Genomic DNA, 26109 nt, shown 5'->3' on the forward strand with positions numbered 1-26109 from the left:
CATCTATGTGTAAAAATCAATGTGTGGCTAAAGGAATGATGTTCATTTTTGCTTACGTCTTTTAGGCATAGAACACTATATGTTTCCAATCTGTTACTAACAATGATAATGACCCCAACTGATATTCTAGTTACTAGAATCTAGTTCTTAACAGCAACAAAGAAGCCAGTCAGCATTCAGGTTCCAAAATACATTTGCTACATGATCAAGGGTCAAAGTTGCATTCATTTTTAGGCAAAGACTATTAACTAGCATTAGTGATCAGTTTCTCCAACATTTCTGAAAAGGCTTCTGACTACTTTGTCATATGGCTTTAAAAAATTAGACCTTGAATGGCTAGGCACAGTGGCTCACGCCTGTAATCCCAGCACTTTGGGAGGCCAAGGTGGGTGGGTCACTTAAGGGCAGGAGTTCAAGACCAGCCTGGCCAATATGCTGAAACCCCATCTCTACTAAAAAAAAAAAAATAGAAAAAAATTGTCCGGACCTGGTGGCAGGAGCCTGTAATCCCAGCTACTTGGGAGGCTGAGGCAGGAGAATCGTTTGAACCTGGGAGGTGGAGGTTGCAGTGAGCTGAGATCACACCACTGCACTCCAGCCTAGGTGATAGAGCAAGACTTTGTCTCAAAAAAAATAAAGTTCTTGAAAACAATCCAAGTAAAGTGTTCTGAAGGACTAAGCAAAATGTTGCATTGTACAAACTCTTTCACAGCCATGAGGCACACCTCACAACAGTCCTGTGAGGGAGGTTGCTTTCTTATAATATTTCACAAACAGAGACAGTGAGGTAAAGTGAAAGGTATGGCAAAATGGGATCAACATAGATTAATAATTTTATTTCACTAAATTTGTTCAGGGATACATACTTCAGAAATGCTTAGAGAGGATTTTATCTATGGACTTGATGAAGAACTAAGATGGAATGAGACTGCCTGAAAAGTTGAGGTTTAAGACATACACGCAGCCGCATAAGCTCTGGGTATTTGCTTAAGGCATTTATGGAGGAGAACTGAAGTTATCATGATAATATCTTGCCAGAGGCATAAATCACCTCTCAGGCTTTCTTTTGAGGGTTCAAAAACAAAAAAAAAACTCACTTCATTTTATATGCAATTTAAAATCTGATCTTTAACAAGCAATCCTCTTTCCAGTCTTTATTTCTTTAATATTATCAAATAAAATGGCAGAGAGAAATTCCCTTTCATCCTCAATACTACCCATTAAGTATGCTCCTTCCTCCAAACAGCGTGCTTCCTTTGAATAATATACAGCGGTTCCGAAATAGTTTGTTACCCTCTTTAGCAAAAACATCTACAAAATTAAATTTCTTAAATGTTGATGAACAATTAAGAGTGTTACACAGGGGAAAAAAAACAAAAAAAAAACCTTCCAAGGCCAGCCCAATCACTTCTTTTAAGATATAAAAACTAAGGCCCATGGAGGTTAAGAGATATCTCCAAGATCATATTTAGTTAATGAAAGAGCTGGGATTAGGAAGAACCCAGTTATAGACACCTTCTCTCACCCAGTGTGATCCTTCTGGCTTCTGTAAGGAGGTACTGGTTTTGGTTCTCCTTTCTCAATGCTAGCTGACAAAGCCCAGCCAGAGCTACCTAATGAAGATACTGCTCACTGCCAAGCACACCAAGGGCACAGCCTTCTACAGGAGCCACAGCTAAGGAGGCACTTGTCAATTCCCCCTCATGCCATGACACAAACATGAGCATCACAGACTCTTCCTGTCCTCTGGCTGCCTTCTGAGGCTTGTGGCTTTCCATGATGAAGAATGGAAACCATGACACAACAGTGGCAACAGGCTTTTAGTATCATCTAGAAGCCTCCCCTCCCTCACATGGAAAGAAAACGTGAACCAGTGTTTTCCTCGTCTTCTGAGGTGCTCCAGTAGATGCCCCAGACAGGACAGCTCAACCTTCTCTGTGGCAGGATCAGAAATGACAGGAAATGCTTACAAACTGAATGCTGGTGGCTGCCACCATGACAGGCTGCGCAGCATCCTATGAACAGACAAATCAGCTTCAGCACAGTTGGAGTTCCTGGGGGTATTCACTTCTACTCTTGCGCTGCTCAAAATGTCCAGGCTGTCCAGACTGAATCATAATCATAGCAATTCTTGATACTATTCTGCTCAGCAGAAGGGATAAGTGGTAACATCTCACTAATCAAAACGCACAGGAGTTACTGTGTCTTTACAAGACATTCTACTTTGAAGGGAAAATGGGAGGCGATAGGGCAAGGCATAACTAAAGAAGGTTAGAGAGGTGGCTCAGGGTATGAAGAAGAAGGTAGACACAGATACGTTCTTTTCACTTGAAGAGTGGATAGCGGATAAACTTGAAACAGCTTTTATTACTCACTTACATCCCTGGAAACCAACAGATGGGATCTCTCATTTCCAAGTTCTAATGTATTTCATGTTCATGCTCAGCTGCAGGACACCGGGTTTGCCAAATACCAATAAGCTGTTGAGAGTGAGGTGAGTATCAAGAATCTACAGCTAGATTGTCTCCCTCCACTGCACAAGGAAAGTGCTCACTTCAGGTGAATTTCCACAAAAGGCAGTAAGTATGTGGGTCCACAGACATGGACATGGAAGATAACCAGTGTTCATAAGAAATATTTCCTTTTTTAGTATAAAAAATATAGAGGCAACCCCTAAGGGTAATTTACATCTACTCTTTGAAAGGGCTCATTATGAGTACTGCAGCAACTAATTATTATCCTGCTGGATAGTCAACGGAATAGCTATTACGTTCAAATAGCTAATATTAAGGCAACCTAGAAAATAAACCTCAAGAAGGCTCTAGTCTGTTTCATTCTGATCACTTTTGAAATCAGTCCTTGAATACTAGGCCCCAAAACTCTTGAGATGAAAAGTTTTGATTCCTATCAACCAGCCACCTTAGTGCCTGTGCTTCTTTCTTGGATTGTTCAAAGCTGGATATCCACATCTCTCGCAAAGATCTCAAAGGTGGAGCCCGGAGTGGTGAGAAAGCAAACACTGTGGGCTTTGGGCAACTCAGGTGGGTATCTTCTGCCTTCCATCTTTTGGGTGGTAAGCCCTGCATGAAGAGAAGAGACAAACGAATTAAAAACATGTGATAAGGAAGCACAATTCCCGTGTTCCCATCTCACAATAATGGAACGCAGCCCAGACTTTCCTTAAAGCAACAGCTTTACCCCATGGAGTTAAAGGGGAAAGAAAGCATCTCACATGTTGCCTCACTTAATTCTTATGGCAAGCATATTAAATAGGTGCTACCACCCCATTTTACAGGAGTGGAAACTAAAGCACAAAAAAGTTACATAAATTGCCCCAAACAGTATATACTTAAGATCGAATGTCGTTCTCTTTAGATTCTAAAGCCTTCCCCCCTCCCTGGTTATTTATCTGTTGATTTGTTTATTCCTTTTCCCCCTATTATCCCACCCCTACCCTCCTCCCCATAGGCAAATATTTTAAGATATTTAACACAGTTCTTTATATTTGCCTGTAAGTGTATTTGAATACTCATTGCGAAATGTGTTCTCAATCTCTGGGCATTTATTTTTAATATACTTATATGTTATTGTATATCGCATTTGTTTGCTACTTTTTCACCACGCACTGTTTTTACATTTATCTATGTTGTCACATGTTACAACTAATCCGTAGTTGTTAATATATTTCCACTGCACTCAACTGTCCCCGGTACTAAGATGTTTCCACCCAACAATAATGATACCTGACATTTGCATAATACCTCCCAGCTTCAAAATGCCGCCACAAGCTTGGTCTGTGCTCAGTCTCAGCTTATTTCCATGGTCTCCTAACTAACCCCTTAATTCTTCGTTTGATCCTCTGCAGGCTACACTCAGCAGCCTTTCTCATTGCAAGTTAAAGTCCAAGTCCTTAAAATGGCCTACATGTTCAGGATTTGACCTTCCAATAATTTAGAAGCGGGAAAGGGAGAAAATTTTTAAAAAGTAAAAGAGGAAAAGGGGAGACAGAAAAACTCCAGAATAACAGAGTGAACACACATATCCAATTTCATTTCCTCCAGAAACACCATGAAAATGAGAGTAAAAAGACTGTTCTTGAAAGGCATTAACCTGTAAGAACTGGGAGAATGGAAGAGGGCAGAAGAGTAACAAAACATAGAAGTAGGAAAATTAACAACTTCACGGTGGGAAAACCTACCACATGCCACCTGAACCAAGCAATCGAAGCTAATGTTACCAGTTACACATTATGTTGGTATAATGCATCCCCTGATACAGGGGTCCTCAGCTCCGGAGTCATGAACCAGTACTGTTCCGTAGCCTGTTAGGAATGGGGCTGCAGAGCAGGAGGTGAGCAGCACGCACGTGAGCATTGCCGCCTGAGCTCTGCCTCCTGTCAGCTCATCAGCGGCATTAGATTCTCCTAAGAGGGTGAACCTTATTTTGAACTGCATACAGGAGGAATACAGCTTGCTCACTCCTTATAAGCGTCTAATCTCCCACCCACTCACCGATTTGTGGAAAAACTGTCTTCCACAAAATCAGTCTCTGGTGCCAAAAAGGTTGGGAACAGCTGCCCTAATAGGATGCAATGAGAACACATTTACCTCTGTGGTATTATTCCCCAAAATCCATAACCCAAGTGTTAACATGAGAAGACATCAGACAAACCATATGAAGGGACATTCTACAAAATACTAACCAGTACCCTTCAAAAGTTATTAAAAATAAGAAAAAGCTTGAGCAACCGTCACAGATTGGAGGAGACTAATGAAACGTGCTTGCTTAATTACAGCCTGGTATCCTGGATTTGATCCTAGAGCAGACAGAGGATGTTACAGAAATATGGCCAAATACAACTAAAGAGAAATATGACTAGACTCTGCAGTTTAGCTAGCAGTAATATGCCAATATGAATTTCTTATTGGTGACAAATGTACCACAGTTACATAAAATGACAGCATGAGGGGAAGCCAGGGAAAGGGCATACAGAACTCTGAACTGTCTTTAAAATGTTCTGTAAACAAAATTAAGTTTTTTTAGTAAAAGACAATGGCAAAATGCCTTCAAAATTCTGAGGAAAATGGACGTACATTTTAGTGGTTTACAGTCAGCTAACCTATTGCTTAAATTTAGGGTAGAATGAAGACATTTTCTTTCCTTTCTTTCTTTCTTTCTTTCTTTCTTGATTTTATTTTATTTTATTTTTTTTTTTTGAGAGGGAGTCTCGCTGTGTCCCCCAGGCTGGAGTGCAGTGGCGCAATCTCGGCTCACTGTAACCTCTGCCTCCTGGGTTCTAGTGAGTCTCCTGCCTCAGCCTCCCAAGTAGCTGAGACTACAGGTGCCGGCCACTATGTCCGGCTTATTTATTTATTTATTTATTTATTTATTTATTGTATTTTTAGTAGAGACAAGGTTTCACCATGTTGGTCAGGTTGGTCTCGAAATCCTGACCTCAGGTGATCCACCCGCTTCAGCCTCCCAAAGTGCTGGGAATACAGGTGTGAGCCACCGCGCTGGGCTGAAATGAAGACATTTTCATACATTCTCCCATATACCTCTTCTCAGGAAGCAACTGAAGAGTATGATTATCCAAAACAAGAGAATAAACTAAGAAAACAGGAGACATAGCATGCAGGAAACAGATGTCAACAGAAGAGAAAAAAAGAAAAGAAAGAAACTTCCCAAAATGCTGGGGAAGTGACATCTCAGGCTGCTGCTCCACACTAAGGTAGAGGGCAATGAGCACACATGGGAGTGGGTCGGAGGCTCTGGGAGAGATCCCTTCCACAAGGTCAAGAGAGCTGGACACCTGCCGTATCTCAGCATCTTCAGAGGAGAGTTAAACAATCAACAAAGACTGAATGACTAACAGGTACATGGAAAAATAATCAAATAAGAAGGAAATTATTACCTGGGAAAAAACAAAAAACTGTATATCTAAGGGGGAAAATGATAGTGTACTATGTGGTTTATTTTTTAATAATAGTCACACAGTTGTAATCAAACACTGAATATTTTTTTAAAAAAAAAGTATGTAAATGTGTTACTTAGAAACAGAGAGTAAACAGGCCCGGTGTGGTGGCTCACTCCTGTAATCCCAGCATTTTGGGAGGCCAAGGCAGGTGGATAACTTGAGGTGAAGAGTTCAAGCCCAACATGGTGAAACCCTGGCCAACACGGTGAAACCCTGTCTCTACCAAAAATATAAAAATTAGCCGGGCGTGCTGACATGTGCCTGTAATCTCAGCTACTCAGGAGACTGAGGCAGGAGAATCACTTGAGCCCGGGAGACAGAGGTTACAGCGAGCCAAGATCATGCCACTGCGCGCCAGCCTGGATGACAGAGTAAGACTCCATTTCAAGAGAAAAAAAAAAAGAAAAACAGAAAAAGAAACATTAGGTAAATACTAAAATAATTAAATAATTAGCTAAATATTGCGGTTGCTTCTGGGAAGGACACAAAAGGGAAAAGAAGTGGAAGACTGCTGTTTTTGTTAATTAACTTAGTGTGAAGAGGTGATGACTCGGAGCGAACAGAGTTTGTCTTCAAGCAAAGAAGTCCCTTCAAGTGAAGGGACTATGTAAGTGGAAATGTGAATTAACTTGTTTGGTAAAATGTGAAGGATAGAGATTGCCAAGTCCCCCTTTCTCTTGGGAACCACTGATGGAATATCATGAAGTCTCATTTCCAAGGGCCTAGACCTTGAGCAGGAATTCTTTACCAAGCACAGAGAACCAGAGTGCAAACTGAAATTGTAAACCATTAGGAATGCTAAGACTTAAAATCTGGGAAATCTACGAATACCAAGTTCAAAGGACCAAAGGTAGGCTCAAAATTGTGATTACGTTAGCCAGAGTTCACGGCTGGATAGAGACTGGATTTGAAGCAAGAGCAGAACAAAATCAAGGAGATGCAAAACAACTTTCAACTTTTGAGAGGCCACTGTTCACCCCTATTGGCTGGTAGGTACAGATGCCAGACTGTATCCTGCCAAACTGAGGAATCAGAGCAGGTAGCTAAGAATTGATTATAAAGGCCGGGCACAGTGGCTCACACGTGTAACCTCAGCAATTTGGGAGGCCAAGGCAGGCGGATCACGAGGTCAGGAGTTCAAGACCAGCCTGGCCAACATAGTGAAACCCCATCTCTACTAAAAATATAAAAAATTAGCTGGGTGTGGTGGCATACGCCTGTAATCCCAGTTACTCAGGAGGCTGAGGCAGGAGAATCACTTGAACCTGGAAGGCAGAGGTTGCAGTGAGCTGAGATCGTGCCATTGCACTCCAGCCTGGGCAACAGTGCAAGACTCCGTCTCAAAAAAAAAAAAAAAAAGAATTGACTATAAAAGGGGAAGTTCCAGTTCAATAGAAAGAACCATATAACTGTCAAGACAAACAAAAGATAAAATAAGCTACCTTTAAAAAGAATGAAATCACCAACACTGAAAATGCCCCAGCACAAATTAATGGACGCCTTGTTCATGACACTCGAGTCACCAGTCAGCTGGTAATTGTACGGATCACATAACCTTCCATGGTCTTCCCAACCCTGACCTTGCATAACTGTTTATATGAGAAAGTCAGTAATAATACCCTATTTCCTTGCCTTCCAACTCAGGAGAGGAGCCCATTAAGTGTAGGATAAAGTTCCAACTCAAGGTGACATCACAGAGAAAAGAATCTTATGAAATGAACTCTTTTCACTCTAATATTCTGCCAGAAATATTTCACAGTATGACCCGAAGGAAGTGTGTCTGATGAAGTAGTTATGACAGTTTTAGAAGTAACTTTAGTTTCAGCATCCCTTTCCAGCTGAGGTCTTGGGCAGAAAAACCAGCTGTTTCTAAAGTATGATTTTTAAAAGATTTTGTTTCCAAAGAGAACATGGTTCCTAGCAATGAGAAAAATACAGATAATCCTCAAATTCATAACTTCTTGAGCCCATCAGGGAACTGAATTCCAGAGGGTGACAAAGCCCTTTTGAGGATCTTATGGATAATCTGTTTCACCTTTGGCAGAACACAGGAGAAGAAGTGATCACCATAAAAACAGGTCACAAGAAATCGGTTAAAATTTTAATAAATTCTTAGCAGTGGAGTAACTATATCACCTGGAATAGCTGGGATGCCCAGACACAAAAATGAGAGTTCAAACTCATCAAAAGTTCTTGTCTATGGGCCTCCATCAAATGCTCAGAAGGAAGACTGGGGGCAGCACAGGATTGGAAAGGATCCCCAGCCTTGGCACGGCACGGTGGATGATCTTTCTCTGCTAGGGGACATTCAGGAAGCCCCTCCACCCTCCCCAGACCTTTTCCTCATAAATGTAAAAGCCTTAAGCCACTGCGGGAGCGGTAGCACACCCTTCTGCTCCCAGATCCAAGGGAAAAATCTATTACTTCTGGGGGAGAAGGAGAAGTAAAACTCCTCATTCTCATGGTTGGGGGCAGGATGGAAACCATTTTGGGCCTAGGATCCTATCATGATACCAGAAGTTACACCACTGGAGAGGGGCATAAACTCTCCCTCCAAACTAACCACAGATACAAGGCAGAGCTTGGCTGCCAGGGGAAGAAGAGGCAAGGACACTGGAAAAGCTTCACCCCTGAGACCCAGGAATCCAGAACCTGCCTAAGCCTGAGGCTGTGAAGATAGCAAAGAAATTGCCCTACTCCCAACGTAAGCCTACTGCTAAGGAATGAGTAACAGGAGTTTGCTGGTGGGGAGAAGCAAGAATATTGAAATAGACCTCATCTGTGGCATAGCAATGCAGGAATTGCTAAAAGCTGAGGGTGGAGGAGAAATACTGACAAAAACTCTTTAACACCCCAGGCCCCACTTTAAACATAGGCAATAGCAGTGCTTAGCTACTGGATAATTATTATTACTGGAAACACTTGAAACCTGGGAAGCACAAAAGGTAACAATAGCAACACAAAATCCAAATCTAGCTCAACTCTTTACTAAACTGACTCTACCTCCCTAATATGATTTGGTTTTGTGTCCCCACCCAAATGTCATCTTGAATTGTAATCCCCATGTGTCAAGGGAGGGAACTGGTGGGAGGCGATTGGATCATGGGGGTGATCTCCCCCATGCTGTTGTCCTGATAGTGAGTTCTCAGGAGATCTGATGGTTCAAATGTGTGGCATTTCCTCTCTCTCTCCCTCTCTCCCTCCCTCCCCTCCTGCTTTGCCATGGTAAGATGTGTTTGCTTCCTCACTTTGCTTTCCACCATGATTCTAAGTTTCCGAAGGCCTCCCTCGCCATGCAGAACTGTGAGTCAATTAAACCTCTTTCCTTATAAATTACCCAGTCTTGGTTGGTTCTTTATAAGCAGTGGGAAAATGGAGTAATACACATCCCTCCTCCCCTACCTACACACATTAACAGCCTTGACAGAAAAGAGACATGTCCATTGCCACACATAAACACTGATCTCAGTCTCTATGCTTTTGTACATAATGTCCAGGAATCAAAAAAAAAAAAAAAAAAAAATCATGAAACACATAAAAAGAGGGAAAAAAAAAACACTGTCAAGAGATAAAGCCATCAACAGAACCAGACTCATAAATGACTCAGATGTTGGAACTATCAGGGAGGAACTTTAAACTACCATTAATATGTTAAAGAATATAGTAGAAGGCTGGGCGCAGTGGCTCACATCTGTAATCCCAGCACTTTGGGAAGCCAAGGCAGGTGGATCACGAGGTCAGGAGTTCTACATCAGCATGGCCAACATGGCGAAACCCCGTCTCTACTAAAAATACAAAAATTAGCCAGGTGTGGTGGCATGCACCTGTTGTCCCGGCTAGTCAGGATGCTGAGACAGGATAATTGCTTGAATCCAGGAGGCAGAGGTTGCAGTGAGCTGAGATCATACCACTGCACTCCAGCCTGGGCAACAGAGTGAGACTCTGTCTAAAAAAAAAAAAAAAAAAAAAAAAAAAATTGAGGGGGATGCCAAGATGGCTGAATAGGAACAGCTCCAGCCTCCAGCTCCCAGCATGAGTGACACAGAAGAGGGGTGATTTTTGCATTTCCAACTGAGGTACTGGGTTCATCTCACTGGGGTGTGTTGGACAGTCAGTGCAGGACAGTGTGTGCAGCCCAACAAGCGAGAGCTGAAGCAGGGCGAGGCATCACCTCACCCGGGAAGCGCAAGGCGGAAGGGAATTCCTTTTCCTAGCCAAGAGAAACCGTGACACACAACACCTGGAAAATCAGGTCACTCCCACCTAATACTGCGCTTTTCCAAGGGTCTTAGCAAACAGCACACCAGGAGATTATATCCTGTGCCTGGCTCCGAGGGTCCCACACCCACGGAGCCTCCCTCATTGCTAGCACAGCAGTCTGAGATGTAACTACAAGGCAGCAGGAAGGCTGGGGTAAGGGCACCCACCTTTGCTGAGGCTTAAGTAGGTAAACAAAGCGACCGGGAAGCCACTCAGCTCAAGGAGGCCTCCTCAGCTCAAGGAGGCCTGCGTGCCTCTGTAGACTCCACCTCTGGGGACAGGGCATAGCTAAACAAAAGCAGCAGAAACCTCTGCAGATATAAATGTCCCTGTCTGACAGCTTTGAAGAGAGCAGTGATTCTCCCAGCACAGAGGTTGAGATCTGAGAACGGACAGACTGACTGCTCAAGTGGGTCCCTGACCCTCGAGTAGCCCAACTGGGAGAGCCTAACTGGGAGTAGCCTAACTGGAGTGGACCTCAAGCAAACTCCAACAGACCTGCAGCTGAGGGTCCTGACTGTTAGAAGGAAAACTAACAAACGGAAAGGACATCCACACCAAAACCCTATCTGTACGTCACCATCATCAAAAACCAAAGGTAGATAAAACCACAAAGATGGGGAAAAAGCAATGCAGAAAAGCTAAAAATTCAAAAAATCAGAGCGCCTCTCCCCCTCCAAAGGAACGCAGCTCCTCACCAGCAACGGAACAAACCTGGATGGAGGACGACTTTAACGAGTTCAGAGAATAAGACTTCAGTCGATCAAACTTCTCAGAGCTAAAGGAGGAACCACAAACCTAGTGCAAAGAAACTAAAAACCTTGAAAAAAGATTTGACAAATGGATAACCAGAATAACCAATGCAGAGAAGTCCATAAACGAACTGATAGACATGAAAACCATGACATGAGAACTACAAGACAAATGCACAAGCTTCAGTAACTGACTCAATCAACTAGAAGAAAGAGTATCAGTGATTGAAGATCAAATGAATGAAATGAAGCAAGAAGAGAAGAGAAAAAAGAGTGAAAAGAAATGAACAAAGCCTCCAAGAAATGTGGGATTATGTGAAAAGACCAAATCTATGTCTGATTGGTGTACCTGAAAGTGACAGGGAGAATGTAACCAAGTTGCAAAAACACTCTGCAGGATATTATCCAGGAGAACTTCCCCAATCTAGTAAGGCAGGCCAACATTCAAATGCAGGAAATACAGAGAACGCCACAAAGACACTCCTCGAGAAGAGCAACTCCAAGATACATAATTGTCAGATTCACCAAAGTTGAAATGAAGGAAAAAATGTTCAGGGCAGCCAGAGAGAAAGGTCGGGTTACCCACAAAGGGAAGCCCATCAGACTAACAGCAGATCTCTTGGCAGAAACCCTACAAGCCAGAAGAGAGTGGGATTCTTAAAGAAAAGAATTTTCAACCCAGAATTTCATATCCAGCCAAACTAAGTTTATAAGTGAAGGAGAAATAAAATTCTTTACAGATAAGCAAATGCTGAGATATTTTGTCACCTCCAGGCCCAGGCCTGCCCTACAAGAGCTCCTGAGGGAAGCACTAAACATGGAAAGGAACAACCAGTACCAGCCATTGCAAAAAGATGCCAAAATATAAAGACCATTGATGCTAGGAAGAAACTGCATCAACTAACGAGCAAAATAACCAGCTAACATCATAATGAAAGGATCGAATTCACACATAATAATATTAACCTTAAATGTAAATGGGCTAAAGGGTCCAATTAAAAGACACAGACTGGCAAATTGGATAAAGAGTCAAGACCCATCAGTTTGCTGTATTCAGGAGACCCATCTCACGTACAGAGACACACATAGGCTTAAAATAAAGGGATGGAGGAAGATCTACCAAGCAAATGGAAAACAAAAAAAGGCAGGGGTTGCAATTCTAGTCTCTGATAAAACAGACTTTAAACCAAGAAAGATCAAAAGAGACAAAGAAGGCCATTACATAACAGTAAACGGATCAATTCAACAAGAAGCGCTAACTATCCTAAATATATATGCACCCAATACAGGAGCACCCAGATTCATAAAGCAAGTCCTTAGAGACTTACAAAGAGACTTAGACTCCCACACAATAATAATGGTAGACTTTAACACCCCACTCTCAAAAGAGACAGATCAACGACACAGAAGGTTAACAAGAATATCCAGGACTTGAACTCAGCTCTGCACCAAGCAGACCTAATAGACATCCACAGAACTCTCCACCCCAAATCAACAGAACATACATTCTTCTCAGCACCACATCGCACTTATTCCAAAATTGACCACATAGTCGGAAGTAAAGCACTCCTCAGCAAATGTGAAAGAACAGAAATTATAACAAACTGTCTCTCAGACCGCAGTGCAATCAAAATAGAACTCAGGACTAAGAAACTCAATCAAAACTGCTCAACTACATGGAAACTGAACAACCTGCTGCTGAATGACTACTGGGTACATAACGAAATGAAGGCAGAAATAAAGATGTTCTTTGAAATCAATGAGAACAAAGACACAATATACCAGAATCTCTGGGACACATTTAAAGCAGTGTGTAGAGGGAAATTTATAGCACTGAATGCCCACAAGAGAGAGCAGGAAAGATCTAAAATCGACACCCTAACATCACAATTAAAAGAATTAGAGAAGCAAGAGCAAACACATTCAAAAGCTAGCAGAAGGCAAGAAATAACTAAGATCAGAGCAGAACTGAAGGAGATAGAGACACAAAAAACCCTCCAAAAAAAAAAAAAAAAAAATCAACGAATCCAGGAGCTGGTTTTTTGAAAAGATCAACAAAATTGATAGACCACTAGCAAGACTAATAAAGAAGAAAAGAGAAAAGAATCAAATAGATGCAATAAAAAATGATAAAGGGGATATCACCACTGATCCCACAGAAATACAAACTACCACCAGAGAATACTGTAAACACCTCTACACAAATAAACTAGAAAACCTAGAAGAAAAGGATAATTCCTGGACACATACACTCTCCCAAGACTAAATCAGGAAGAAGTTGAATCCCTGAATAGACCAATAGCAGGCTCTGAAATTGAGGCAATAATTAATAGCCTACCAACCAAAAAAAGTCCAGGACCAGACAGATTCTCAGCTGAATTCTACCAGAGGTACAAGTAGGAGCTGGTACTATTCCTTCTGGAACTATTCCAATCAATCGAAAAAGAAGGAATCCTCCCTAACTCATTTTATGAGGCCAACATCATCCTGATACCAAAGCCTGGCAGAGACACAACAACAACAAAAAAGAATTTAGACCAATAACCCTGATGAACATCGATGCAAAACTTCTCAATAAAATACTGGCAAACCAAATCCAGCAGCACATCAAAAAGCTTATCCACCATGATCAAGTGGGCTTCATCCCTGGGATGCAAGGCTGGTTCAACATACACAAACCAATTAACGTAATCTAGCATATAAACAGAACCAAAGACAAAAACCACATGATTATCTCAATAGATGCAGAAAAAGCCTTTGACAAAATCCAACAGCCCTTCATGCTAAAAATTCTCAATAAATTCGGTATTGATGGAACATATCTCAAAATAATAAGAGCTATTTATGACAAACCCATAGCCAATATCATACTGAATGGGCAAAAACTGGAAGCATTCCCCTTAAAAACTGGCATAAGACAGGGATGCCCTCTCTCACCACTCCTATTCAACATAGTGTGGGAAGTTCTGGCCAGGGCAATCAGGCAAGAGAAAGAAATAAAGGGTATTCAATTAGGAAAAGAAGAAGTCAAATTGTCCCTGTTTGCAGATGACATGATTGTCTATTTAGAAAACCCCATTGTCTCAGCCCAAAATCTCCTCAAGCTGATAAGCAACTTCAGCAAAGCCTCAGGATACAAAATCAATACACAAAAATCACAAGCATTCTTATACACCAATAACAGACAAACAGGGCCAAATCATGAATGAACTCCCATTCACAATTGCTTCAAAGAGGATAAAATATCTAGGAATCCAACTTACAAGGGATGTGAAGGACCTCTTCAAGAACTACAAACCACTGCTCAATGAAATAAAAGAGGACACAAACAAATGGAAGAACATTCCATGCCCATGGATAGGAAGAATCAGTATCGTGAAAATGGCCATACTGCCCAAGGTAATGTATAGATTCAATGCCATCCCCATTAAGCTACCAATTACTTTCTTCACAGAATTGGAAAAAACTTCTTTCAAGTTCATGTGGAACCAAAAAAGAGCCCACAGTGCCGAGAAAATCGTAAGTCAAAAGAACATAGCTGGAGGCATCACACTACCCAATTTCAGACTATACTACAAGGCTACAGTAACCAAAACAGCATGGTACTGGTACCAAAACACAGATATAGACCAATGGAACAGAACAGAGCCCTCAGAAATAACACCACACATCTACAACTATCTGATCTTTGACAAACCTCACAAAAACAAGAAATGGGGAAAGGATTCTCTATTTAATAAATGGTGCTGGGAAAACTGGCTAGCCATAAGTAGAAAGTTGAAACTGGATCCCTTCCTTACTCCTTATACAAAAATCAATTCAAGATGGATTAGAGACTTAAATGCTAGAACTAAAACCCTAAAAACCCTAGAAGAAAACCTAGGCAATACCATTCAGGACATAGGCATAGGCAAGGACTTCATGTCTAAAACACCAACAGCAATGGCAACAAAAGCCAACATTGACAAATGGGATCTAATTAAACTAAAGAGCTTCTGCACAGCAAAAGAAACTACCATCAGAGTGAACAGGCAACCTACAGAATGGGAGAAACTTTTTGCAATCTACTCATCTGACAAAGGGCTAATATCCAGAACCTACAAAGAACTCAAACAAATTTACAAGAAAAAAACAACCCCAACAACAAGTGGGCAAAGGATATGAACAGACACTTCTCAAAAGAAGACATTTATGCAGCCAACAGACAAATGAAAAAATGCTCATCATCACTAGCCATCAGAGAAATGCAAATCAAAACCACAATGAGATACCATCTCACACCAGTTAGAATGGCAATCATTCAAAAGTCAGGAAACAACAGGTGCTGGAGAGGATGTGGAGAAATAGGAACACTTTTACACTGTTTTGGGGACTGTAAATTAGTTCAACCATTGTGGAAGACAGTGTGGCGATACCTCAAGGATCTAGAACTAGAAATACCATTTGACCCAGCCATCCCATTACTGGGTATATACCCCAAGGATCATAAATCATGCTGCTATAAAGACACATGCACACGTATGTTTACTGTAGCACTATTCACAATAGCATAGACTTGGAACCAACCCAAATGTCCATCAATGACTGACTGGATGAAGAAAATGTGGCACATATACACCATGGAATACTATGCAGCCATAAAAAGGATGAGTTCGTGTTCTTTGTAGGGACATGGATGCAGCTGGAAACCATCATTCTCAGCAAACTATAGCAAGAACAGAAAACCAAACACCGCATGTTCTCACTCATAGGTGAGAATTGAACAGTGAGATCACTGGGACACAGGAAAGGGAACATCACACACCAGGGCCTGTTGTGGGGTGGGGGTGGGGGGAGGGATAGCATTAGGAGACATATCTAATGTAAATGATGAGTTAATGGGTACAGCAACCAACATGGCACATGTATACATATATAACAAACCTGCACGTTGTGCACATCTACCCTAGAACATAAAGTTTAATTAAAAATATATATTTTATATATATATATATATAGTAGAAAAGGGAGACAATATGCATGATATGCATGAACCTAAGGGGAATTTCAGCAGGGAGATGTAATAAAAAACAGAAGTCAAATGGAAATGCTAGGTTTCTGCAGCTAAAGAGATGGTGAATTAGGTGATCCCTAAGCTAGTTTCAATTCTGACATTGCATGATTCTAAGACCACCACTTCAAGAAGGTAAGAGAAGATAAATAAGAAAATGGATAGTTTATATGTAGAAAACATGAGATAATTAATAATCTCCCATTTGGAATTATTCCTTCTCATCTTCAACTTAAAATACAAAAAATGATCATGTACAGTGGCTCATGCCTATAATCCCAGCACTTTGGGAGGCCAAGGTGGGAGGATTGCTTGAGGTCAGAAGTTCAAAACCAGCCTTGGCAACATAGCAAGACCCTGTCTCTACAAAAATAAAAGTTACAAAATTAGGCATGGTGGCGCATGCTGTAGTCCCGGCTACTCAGGAGGCTGAGGCAGGAGGACTGCTTGAGTCCAGCAGTTCAAGACTGCAGTGAGCTATGACTGCACCACTGCACTCCAGCCTGAGTGATAGAATGAGACCCTGTCTCAAAAAAAAAAAAAAAAAAAAAAAAAAAAAAACAGCCAGGCACTGTGGCTCACACCTGTAATCCCAGCACTTTGGAGGGTCAAAGCAGGAGGATGGCTTGACCCCAGGAGTTTGAGACCAGCATGGACAACATAGTGAGACTCCAACTTTACAGAAAAACTTTAAAAAATTAACCAGGCATGGTGACATGCACCTGTAATCCTAGCTACTCAGGAGGATGAGATGGAAGGATCACTTGAGTCCAGGAAGTCAAAGCTATAGTGAACCATGACCACACAACTGCACTTCAGCCTGGGCAACAGAGCAAGACCCTGTCTTAATCAATCAATCAAATTTTTATATGTATATATAAAATATATAAAGCAATGGAAAATTACTACAGGCAACTCCAGTTAAAAAGTAAATTCTATTAACCTTAAGACAGATTGTCTGTTTTGTTCAGTTTAAATACAGACAGGAAATCACCAAATTATCTTGTCTTTTAGTCCTTTCATACTAAATCTTTTTTTCCTAGAAGCCTTCGCCCATTTTTATAGCTTATCATTCTAACTGAAAAAGAAATCCAAACTATTTAAAACATCACGTTTAATCTGTAGGAAGAAAAATTTTGACCAAAGGTACATCTATCTTTGAACAACTGACATCGTGATACAGGAAGTATAAGATCTTACCCTTCATAGATAGTAGATAAAAGTTTGTTCAAAGAAAGTACATGTAAAGTAGTTCATGCTCTCCTGGTAAGTGCCCATTTGATGACATAGGGTTATTACTTCTGGTGGTGATTTAGTACCAAAGGATGTCTTATGCTAGAAAGCTTTAAAATGAAGAGAGTGCACTTAAATGCAGCATTTGTTACGAGTTCATCATCTTAGCATGGTAGTTAATGGAATCACTGTAACAGCTGTATTCTGATACTGTGGTGGTAGTACTAACAGCTGGCTGCCAGTGATTAAGATGGCCTTTTGGAAGACTCTTGTAGAACATTTACCAAAAGTATCCAGATCTTCCACATTAGAGAATTTTTCCTTCACAGTGCACAAAGCTTATTCCTTTATTTAATAATGTCTATCTAAATTGTAAGCCCTATGACAAGGGACCATGTCTTTTCTTGCTTACCATTATCTAGCACAATAATGCCCGAATCAGAGTGCACCTTCAATACAATTTTTTTCAACTACTTTGTTTAATAAATAAAATAATCTGGGCACAGTGGCTAATACATGCAATCCCAGCACTTTAGGAGGCTGATCGGGCACATTGCTTGAGCTAAGGACTTCGAGACCAGCCTGGGCAACATGGCAAAACTCCATCTCTACAAAAAATACAAAAATTTGCCAGGCACGGTGGCATGTGCCTAAAGTCCCAGCTACTTGGGAGGCTGAGGTGGGAGGACCACTCAAGCCTGGGAGTTGGAGGTTACAGTGAGCCGAGATCACACTACTGTACTCCAGCCTGGGTGATAGAGACCCTGTCTCAATCAATCAATTGGAGACTTCCAAATAAAAAATGATTGACTAGACACACACTTTTAATTTCATTCCCTCCTGAAATCCCATAAAATGACAGTAAGGTGCTTTTTACTATGGCATAGATTCCTGAAGAAAAACAAAATGATAAAGAAAACAAAAAATTTTGGAAGTTGCAAAGTTAACAGATGGGTGGCAAATGACTTAGTTGATGTGAGAAAGCTGAGTTCTAAGAAGCAGCAGGAAAGCAGCAAAGCAACTCAACGTTCACTGCAGCATGCACAAGATGCTGCAGAATTTGGTGGCACACAGAACCTCTGGAAATGGATGTAAAGAAGGGGCTGAAAGGGAAGTGGCTGCCCGTTTTGTAGGAGGCAACTGAAGACCCAAATCATCACTGTGCACAAGCAAGAAACTGATGTTCTCCTACCCCAGCAGCAGTTGAGTATCATCCAAAGAAACTTAACAGTAGATCATTAGACTTAGGGAGAGCAGGCATGAACGAGGGTAAGAGTACCACCGTCTAGCGCATTCCTGAACTTCTCAACTTCATCTATCCCTTGCTCCACCTGCGCAGGGCTCTGGCCAACAGCACACCTCACCTCCTTCCATGTGACTTCCTGCCCTAGAATTTAACTGTTGGAGTCACTGTGGAACTCTTCTCAGCACCCATATCACACACGTGCAACCCAAAAGGTGGAGTGAGTTAGGACCAGTGGGCAAATTTTGGACCACGGAGAAAGCGGGGCCCATGGATCAATTTTTTCCCCTTCCTTACCTGGAAGGAATGATCCCAAGTGCAGTAAGTGCATCTCAGGGGCAGGGTCCTGAGGATGAAACAATCACTCCCACTTAACACTCAGCTGAGTAACATCCTCGCATTGCTCTCCCTCCTTCCGTGGTTCACTCCCCTGCTCCTCCCTCCAACCCTCTAGGACTGCACTCCCTAACAGAATCACGGCACAGATGCCTCTGCTTCCCTTTTTGTTTTCTGTGGAAGCCAGGTTAAGATCGTTGGTACCCAGAGTGGGGCTAAAGAGCATTATTCACCTGATGGCAATAAAAGCCCCATCGCTGGTGGTCAAGCCCCATTAAAATTAATATCACCTGCTTTATCACCAGCACTCATCACCTAAGTGAGAAAGAGGCCCTACTCTAAGAAGAAATAAATTATATACTAAGAGAAACAGCAAAGGCTAAGGTGTACTGTCAAGAACTGGGTAAGTGGCCAGGCGCAGTGGCTCCTACCTGTAATCTCAGCACTTTGGGAGGCTGAGGTGGGAGGATCACTTGAAGTCAGGAGTTCAAGACCAGCCTGGCCAACATGTTGAAACCCCCGTCTCAACTAAAAAACACAAAAATTAGCTGGGTGCATGTTCTCACTCATAGGTGGGAACTGAACAATGAGCTCACTTGGACTCGGGAAGGGGAACATCACACATTGGGGCCTATCATGGGGGGGAGGGGGGAGGGATTGCATTGGGAGTTATACCTGATATAAATGATGAATTGATGGGTGCTGACGAGTTGATGGGTGCAGCACACCAACATGGCACAAGTATACATATGTAACAAATCTGCACGTTATGCACATGTACCCTAGAACTTAAAGTATAATAATAAAAAATAAATAAATAAAAATAAAAAAATAAAAATAAATAAATAAATAAATAAAAAAGAAAGTGATATCTTCCAAATTTCATCTTAGCTTTTTTTTGAAAAAAAAGAGATTGATGTTAGAAACTCTTAAAAATGTTTATATTTAAATATGCAGTTCTATTTTATTGTTTATGAATTAATGATGCAATCAAATTGAGTTTTGACTACAAAATAAGTGTCATTACTATTGGATAAATAATATTATTTTAAATCACTAATATAAATTAAATGTGTGGTCAGATGCCTATCTGGAATCTCTAACTCAATTTTCCTCTTACTTAGTTTAAATCTGTTTTTAAAACAATAAACCATGCCAAGTAGTTTTACTTTCCTTAAAAAAAAAAAAAAAAAAAAAAATTTGCTGGGTGTGGTGGCCCGTGCCTGTAATCCCAGCTACTCGGGAAGCTGAGGCAGAAGAACAGCTTGAACCCGGGAGGTGGAGGCTGCAGTGAGCTGAGATCATGGGCAACAGAGTGAGACTCTGTCTCCAAAAAAAAACAAACAAAAAAAAAAAAAAAGAAAAAGAAAAAGAAAAAAACCTAAACAAATGCAACTGGAATGTTCCTAACACAAAGAAGTGATAAATGTTTGAGGTGATGGATACCCCAGTTACTCTGATTTGGTCCTTACACATTGTATGCCTGTATCAAATCATCACATGTACCCCCATAAATATATATAACTAGTATTCACCTATAATAATTACAAATAAAGAGTTAAACAAAAATTGAGGAAAATGGTCAGAAAGCTCAGGGAGTTAGAATGTTCAGAAAACTCCAATTTTTAAAGACTGTTGGATATAGGGTCTGAGTCACTGGAGGCTCGAAGCTCTAAAATCACAGTTCCCTGATAACAGTGGGAGCACATAATGGCCAGTTGATAAATGGAGTTTCTGCCTATGCTCAATTGCTTCAGTGGGTGTGCGAATCCACCTGGTGTTTATTTCTTTGGTTCCCAAGTAAGTATCTGGGACGGTTATACTTAGCAGCTAGGAGAAACTTTACATAAGTTGCCTGACCTGTGGGGTAAAAGACATTATGGTTTAAAAAAAAAAAGTCAAATCCTTAAAACTGCCCCCTCAGTGAGACCAGCCTGGCCAATATGGTGAAACCCCGTCTCTACTAAATATACAAAAATTAGCTGGGTGTGGTGGTGCATGCCTGTAATCCTAGCTACTCAGGAGGCTGAGGCAGGCGATTCGCTTGAATCCAAGAGGCAGAGGTTGCAGTGAGCCAAGATCATGCCACTGCACTCCAGCCTGGGCGACAGAGTGACACTCCGTCTCAAAAAACAACTGCCCCCTCAGACAGGACAGTAAGTCTGAAGCAACACCATCATCTTGGAAACACTGCAGAGATCAATGCCCCATAAGACCAAGGAGTTTTCCCCCATCATAATCCCCATCACCACCATTTAATTCACCGTTCTGATCCCTGAAAAAAAAAAAAAAAAAAAAAAACAGATAAATCATGGCTGATGTCAGGGGACTACCAGGAACTTAACCTGACAGTAGTTCCGACTGCAGCTGCCTTGCTGAAATTGGTGTCTATACATGATCAGCATGGCTCCAATCAATATCTGATATTGATGCACACCAATAAGCAGCCACTGAGAGAAAGCTCACAACAAGCAGGTAGGTATTATGAGTTATCATTGGATTTCAGCTGGCCTGTCCCTTTGTTACCCCAATACTGGTTCCATTAACCCATGAACAGGACATTGTGGGAATGATGGAGGCTATGCACGAACAGAAGAGCTTTGGCTCTCACTCAAAGGCAGAATTCATCACTGCCATTGTTGAAGACCTGATCTACCAGCAACAATGATCAATGCTGAAGCTTCTGATAAGGCACCATTCCTTGAGGAGAACGTGTAGCCTCTAGTCTCTCAGTGACAGGCTAAAATCCTTTTACGCAAGAAGGAATAGCAATCAGTCCTTACTGAAATTGACACCTACCTTAGATACACTCATGGGGAACTTCCTTGTCCCCCATACCTCTGCCTACTGTATCACTCAGGGGTTACAGAATACCTTCTTCAGGCCAGGTATGGTGGCTCACACCTGTAATCCCAGCACTTTGGGATTGTGCCATATAGAACATGTTGCATTCATATAGAATATGTTGTGCCATATAGAACAAATCTCATAAAATACGTGCAAATGAAAACTGGTGGCTGGGCGCTGTGACTCATGCCTGTAATCCCAGAGCTTTGGGAGGCCGAGGTGGGTGGATCACCTGAGGTCATGAGTTCGAGACCAGCCTGGTCAACATGGTAGAAATTCTGTCTCTACTAAAAATACAAAAATTAGCTGGGTGTGATGGCATATGCCTATAATCCCAGCTGCTTGGGAGGCTGAGGCACAAGAATCACTTGAGCCTAGGAGGCAGAGGTTGCAGTGAGCTGAGATCATGCCACTGCACTCCAGCCTGGGCAACAGAGTGAGACTTGGTCTCAAAAAAAAAAAGAAGAAGAAAAATTTTAGATAAAACCTTACATATCTATGAGAGTCTGGCACAGCAATGATGGGTGACAGGCAAGTGCTATGTGTGGGCCACCTCACTCTGTAAAAATTTCAGGAGAAGTTGAAAGTAATCTTTCTTTTTCTTTCAACAAATTTCCTTTGAACAAATTCAGTTACACATAAAGTAGGTTCATTCCCATTATAAATAAATAAAGTAAGCAAACAAACACCAAGCACAATCTAGAAATCTGAAGACATTACTAAGAAGTTCATAACAATTTAAGAAAGTTTTTATTAGGATTATCCCCATCATTATTTGAGTAGTTTCTCTCTATATTAATAAGCATGCGTGTGCCAGAAAGAGTAAATATTAGAGCAGCAAGCAAAATGAAAATGAGTTTGAAAGTAGAGGCTGTGGAGTGTCAGTGTGAGAGGTCTGGCAGAAACTGTCATACTCCTCCACTACGGCACTGATGGAGAGGCTAAAGGATTGACCGTGTGGATAAGCAGCACTTTTTATTTTTGGAGACAGAGTCTCACGCTGTCACCCAGGCTGTAGTACAGCGGTATGATCTTGGCTCACTGCAACCTCTGTGTGCTGGATTCCAGCAATTCTCCCACTTCAGCCTCTCGAGTAGCTGGAATTATAAGTGCAGCCACCACGCCTGGCTAATTTTTGAATTTTTAGTAGAGATGGGGTTTTGCCACGTTGCCCAGGCTGGTCTCGAACTCCTGGGCTCAAGTGATCCACCCACCTCAACCTCCCAAAGTGCTCCAATTACAGCTGTGAGCCACCATGCCTGGCAAGAACTCTTAATTTTTTATGTTTGGGACTTCTTCCCCATCTCTGCAGCTTTCTCTGTCACTGCCCAGCACCTGCAGCATGGGGTCCTCCAGAAAAAACAATAAAGGAAAATGAAGGCTTTCAGGAATGAAGGCCTGTCCAGGGCTTGTAAACTTCACGACAGACCCAAAAGGTAGTAATGGAATATTCAACTTCCCTGCAGAGCCTGGCCTCTCTGATAGGAATGAAGAACACTGATGAGGTAGCAACAACAGAAGGAAATGCAGGAGAACGGAGAACATCAAGACGGCCAGCCTGCTGGCTCTATGCCCACCTTTGATTTGCTTACCTTTTCCTGAAGCCTGATATTATCCCACACCTTGGTGCACACCATACACTCAAATGCATCGATGTAATTGTCCTGGTTGACATCTTGCACTCCCCATTTCCGTTCCCTGAGAGCCGTCAGAAGTCGCTGGTTGGAGATCTCACCCTTCAGCTTCCATTCTACATAGGCCTCATACAATCTGTCATCAGAATCCAGTCGTCTGATGTAACTTGCCAGTTCCCTGGGGTGAGAAAATTCTGATACAAGAATAGCACTTTTGTTACTTGGAAGCCAGTCTGTGATGCTGGGGGATCCGTAATATACAGGGACTACCCCCAGTTTCAGTGGCCTCCAGAACTTCTCAGTGATGTAGTCATCACAAACCGCATTCTCAAAAGCTAGGATAAACTTATACTGTGCAATGATCCTATAAAAGTCATCGGCATCCATAGAGGCTGGATTTTTCAGCTGCTGAGGGAGGTCTTTGTTGCGTAAACATTCACCATAGGAATCAACCTCGATGTAAGCCATGAGCTCGCGAACATAGCTGTCCCTGTCTGATGGTGGGTCACAGTCTGACTGTACATAGACCAGCGGAGCAAGTCTTTTTCTAAGCTTGTTTTTGGACTGCAAAGGAACTAGGTATCGGAGTGACTTCAGGACTTCAATGCTCTCCAAGTATTGGGTAGTTAGTGGCAAGTGGGAATGCCTGCTGAACGTGGCAGTGTAGTTGAACAAGGTGATCACCGGTTTATGAAAGAGCTTATAATTGTTTTTTGGGGACTCTTCATGAAAAAGAGCCCAGCCATGATGAGCTTTCCGAGGCAGAGGTAAGCTGTCTATGTTAAAGTCAGTACCTAGGAGAAGAAAATGAGATATTAATTAGTATTTCCAAAAGAATATTGCTAAGTTTGGGTCTACCTGGTAAGATTAGAATACAGAGGAGTCTGAGGCTATGAATAAGAAGCATGTGGCCAGGTGCGGTGTGGCTCATGCCTGTAATCCCAGCACTTTGGGAGGCCAAGGCAGGTGGATCCCTTAAGATCAGGAATTTGAGATCGGCCTGGCTAACATGGTAAAAATACTAAAAATACAAAAATTAGCTGGGTGTGGTGACACATCGCCTGTAATCTCAGCTACCTGGGAGGCTGAGGCATGAGAATCACTTGAACCTGGGAGGCAAAGATTGAGCCACTGCACTCCAGCCTGGGTGACAGAGCAAGACTCTGTCTCAAAATACGTGTGTGTGTGTGTGTGTGTACACATACATATACATACACACACACACACACACACACGAAGCATGTTACAGTATCACTGCAAAGTGCCTGGCAGTCAGTCACAAGGCTTTCACCCCAGAAACTACTCAGGTAGAGGATCACCAAAGAGGGGGACTATCATTTCTCATTTTATGAAAAAGGAAATGGGAGTCGTGTCTGACCAGGTTCTAAAGGATAATTTATTCTACTGCCTCCTGCAATGGGCTTTTCTTCCTGAAAGTGTTACCTACAAGAAAACAGGAGAAATAAAGAGATAAATATAGTTCTTTAAAAAGAAAAGAACAAGAGAAAGGAAGCCATAAAAGGAAAGCAACCAGGTCGGCAGGTTGATTAATCACACACACACACACAAAAAGTGAAGCCGTGCAAAAGTAGCCAGAAGAAATATAGAGGATATATATTTTTAATCCAAAATGATCGATTTCAGCAAAGTGCAGTTAATCAATCTTAGTCAAAATGGTAGACAAGAGGCTTTTAAAGATGAAAGAGCTGATAATAGTACTATGTTACAGACCACTGCGGGATGGACAGGAATTAACAAGCGCATCAAGAAATAAAGAAGGCCTAACAGGATTACAATTATGAGTGACCCTAGCATCCACAGGATTAATTGAAAAACCTCTGAAACATGATGATGTGCAGACAAAAGTGATGGATGTGGTAAGCAATTGTTTCCTGACTGCATGGGTAGAGATCCAATCAGGGAGAACTTATTTCAATAACTGAGAAAGAAGAACTAAGACAATAACACAATAGGTAATATACAATTTCTGAAGTATTCTTGACATAGATAATTTTGTAGACCCTTGAGTTTTTAAAAAATAAATATAAGGAAATGGGAAAAAAATCCATCTTCCAATACCAACCGGAAAAGAAAATACTGAATATATATTTACGCCAAAACAAAACTTTATCAACATTTTCTGGCAGAGCTCATAAAAATTAATTATTTAATGCTAGTGTACACTCCCACAAATAGATAAACTCTTCGGTGCCAACACTACATCAATGAGAAATCAATTAATCAAGAAAGGCTTTTAAACAAAGATCAGATAAGATTATGTCACAGGATATATACTAAGCACAGAGAAATTGCTGAAGAAAGTGCCTCTGTTTTGGTAACAGGCTTTTATTCTCAATCATCGGCAATGAAGTACTAACACGTAAAAATGGGCTTGTCTTTGTTAATTGGCATTTGCTATATTTGACCTTAGGCTTCAAAAAGAATACTCACCCATATACCTGAAATCTAATGGCATACAGAGTTGGATGGCTGGCAAAGGTTAATAATCATTAAGATAGAGAAACATGAGGATATGAAAGAGAATGTGAGAAGAAAGGCAACTGACTGCATTGAAGTACAACAGTTGCTGCTCAAAAAGGGTCTAAGCTGGTTGAGTGGCCAATGATAGGAACCAGAACCTATAAAATTGAGTTAGAACACAAAGTTGCCGCCTAAGGCCTTGCAGAGAATCAAGGCCATTACCTGGGAGAGAAAGTACTAGAGTCCGATCCACAGGAATCAGAAGCAGGGATTCAAGGTATGAGATGAGAGATTAA

General features: G+C 41.6%; 1 protein-coding gene across 1 annotated transcript in view; it reads right to left on the reverse strand.

The window, feature by feature from the left end:
• Positions 1 to 2347: 2347 nt before the first annotated feature.
• FUT10 (fucosyltransferase 10) overlaps positions 2348 to 26109 on the reverse strand; it is a 110982-nt gene continuing 87220 nt past the window's right edge. The window contains exons 4-5 of the mRNA XM_023214588.2: positions 23291 to 24126; positions 2348 to 3080 (exon numbers count right to left, since the gene is read on the reverse strand). Of these exons, the coding sequence (XP_023070356.1) occupies positions 2853 to 3080; positions 23291 to 24126 (1064 nt within the window). The 3' untranslated portion in view covers positions 2348 to 2852. The remainder of the gene's footprint in view (positions 3081 to 23290; positions 24127 to 26109) is intronic.

This window comes from Piliocolobus tephrosceles, chromosome 7 (assembly GCF_002776525.5).
Source record: "Piliocolobus tephrosceles isolate RC106 chromosome 7, ASM277652v3, whole genome shotgun sequence".
NCBI lineage: Eukaryota > Metazoa > Chordata > Mammalia > Primates > Cercopithecidae > Piliocolobus > Piliocolobus tephrosceles.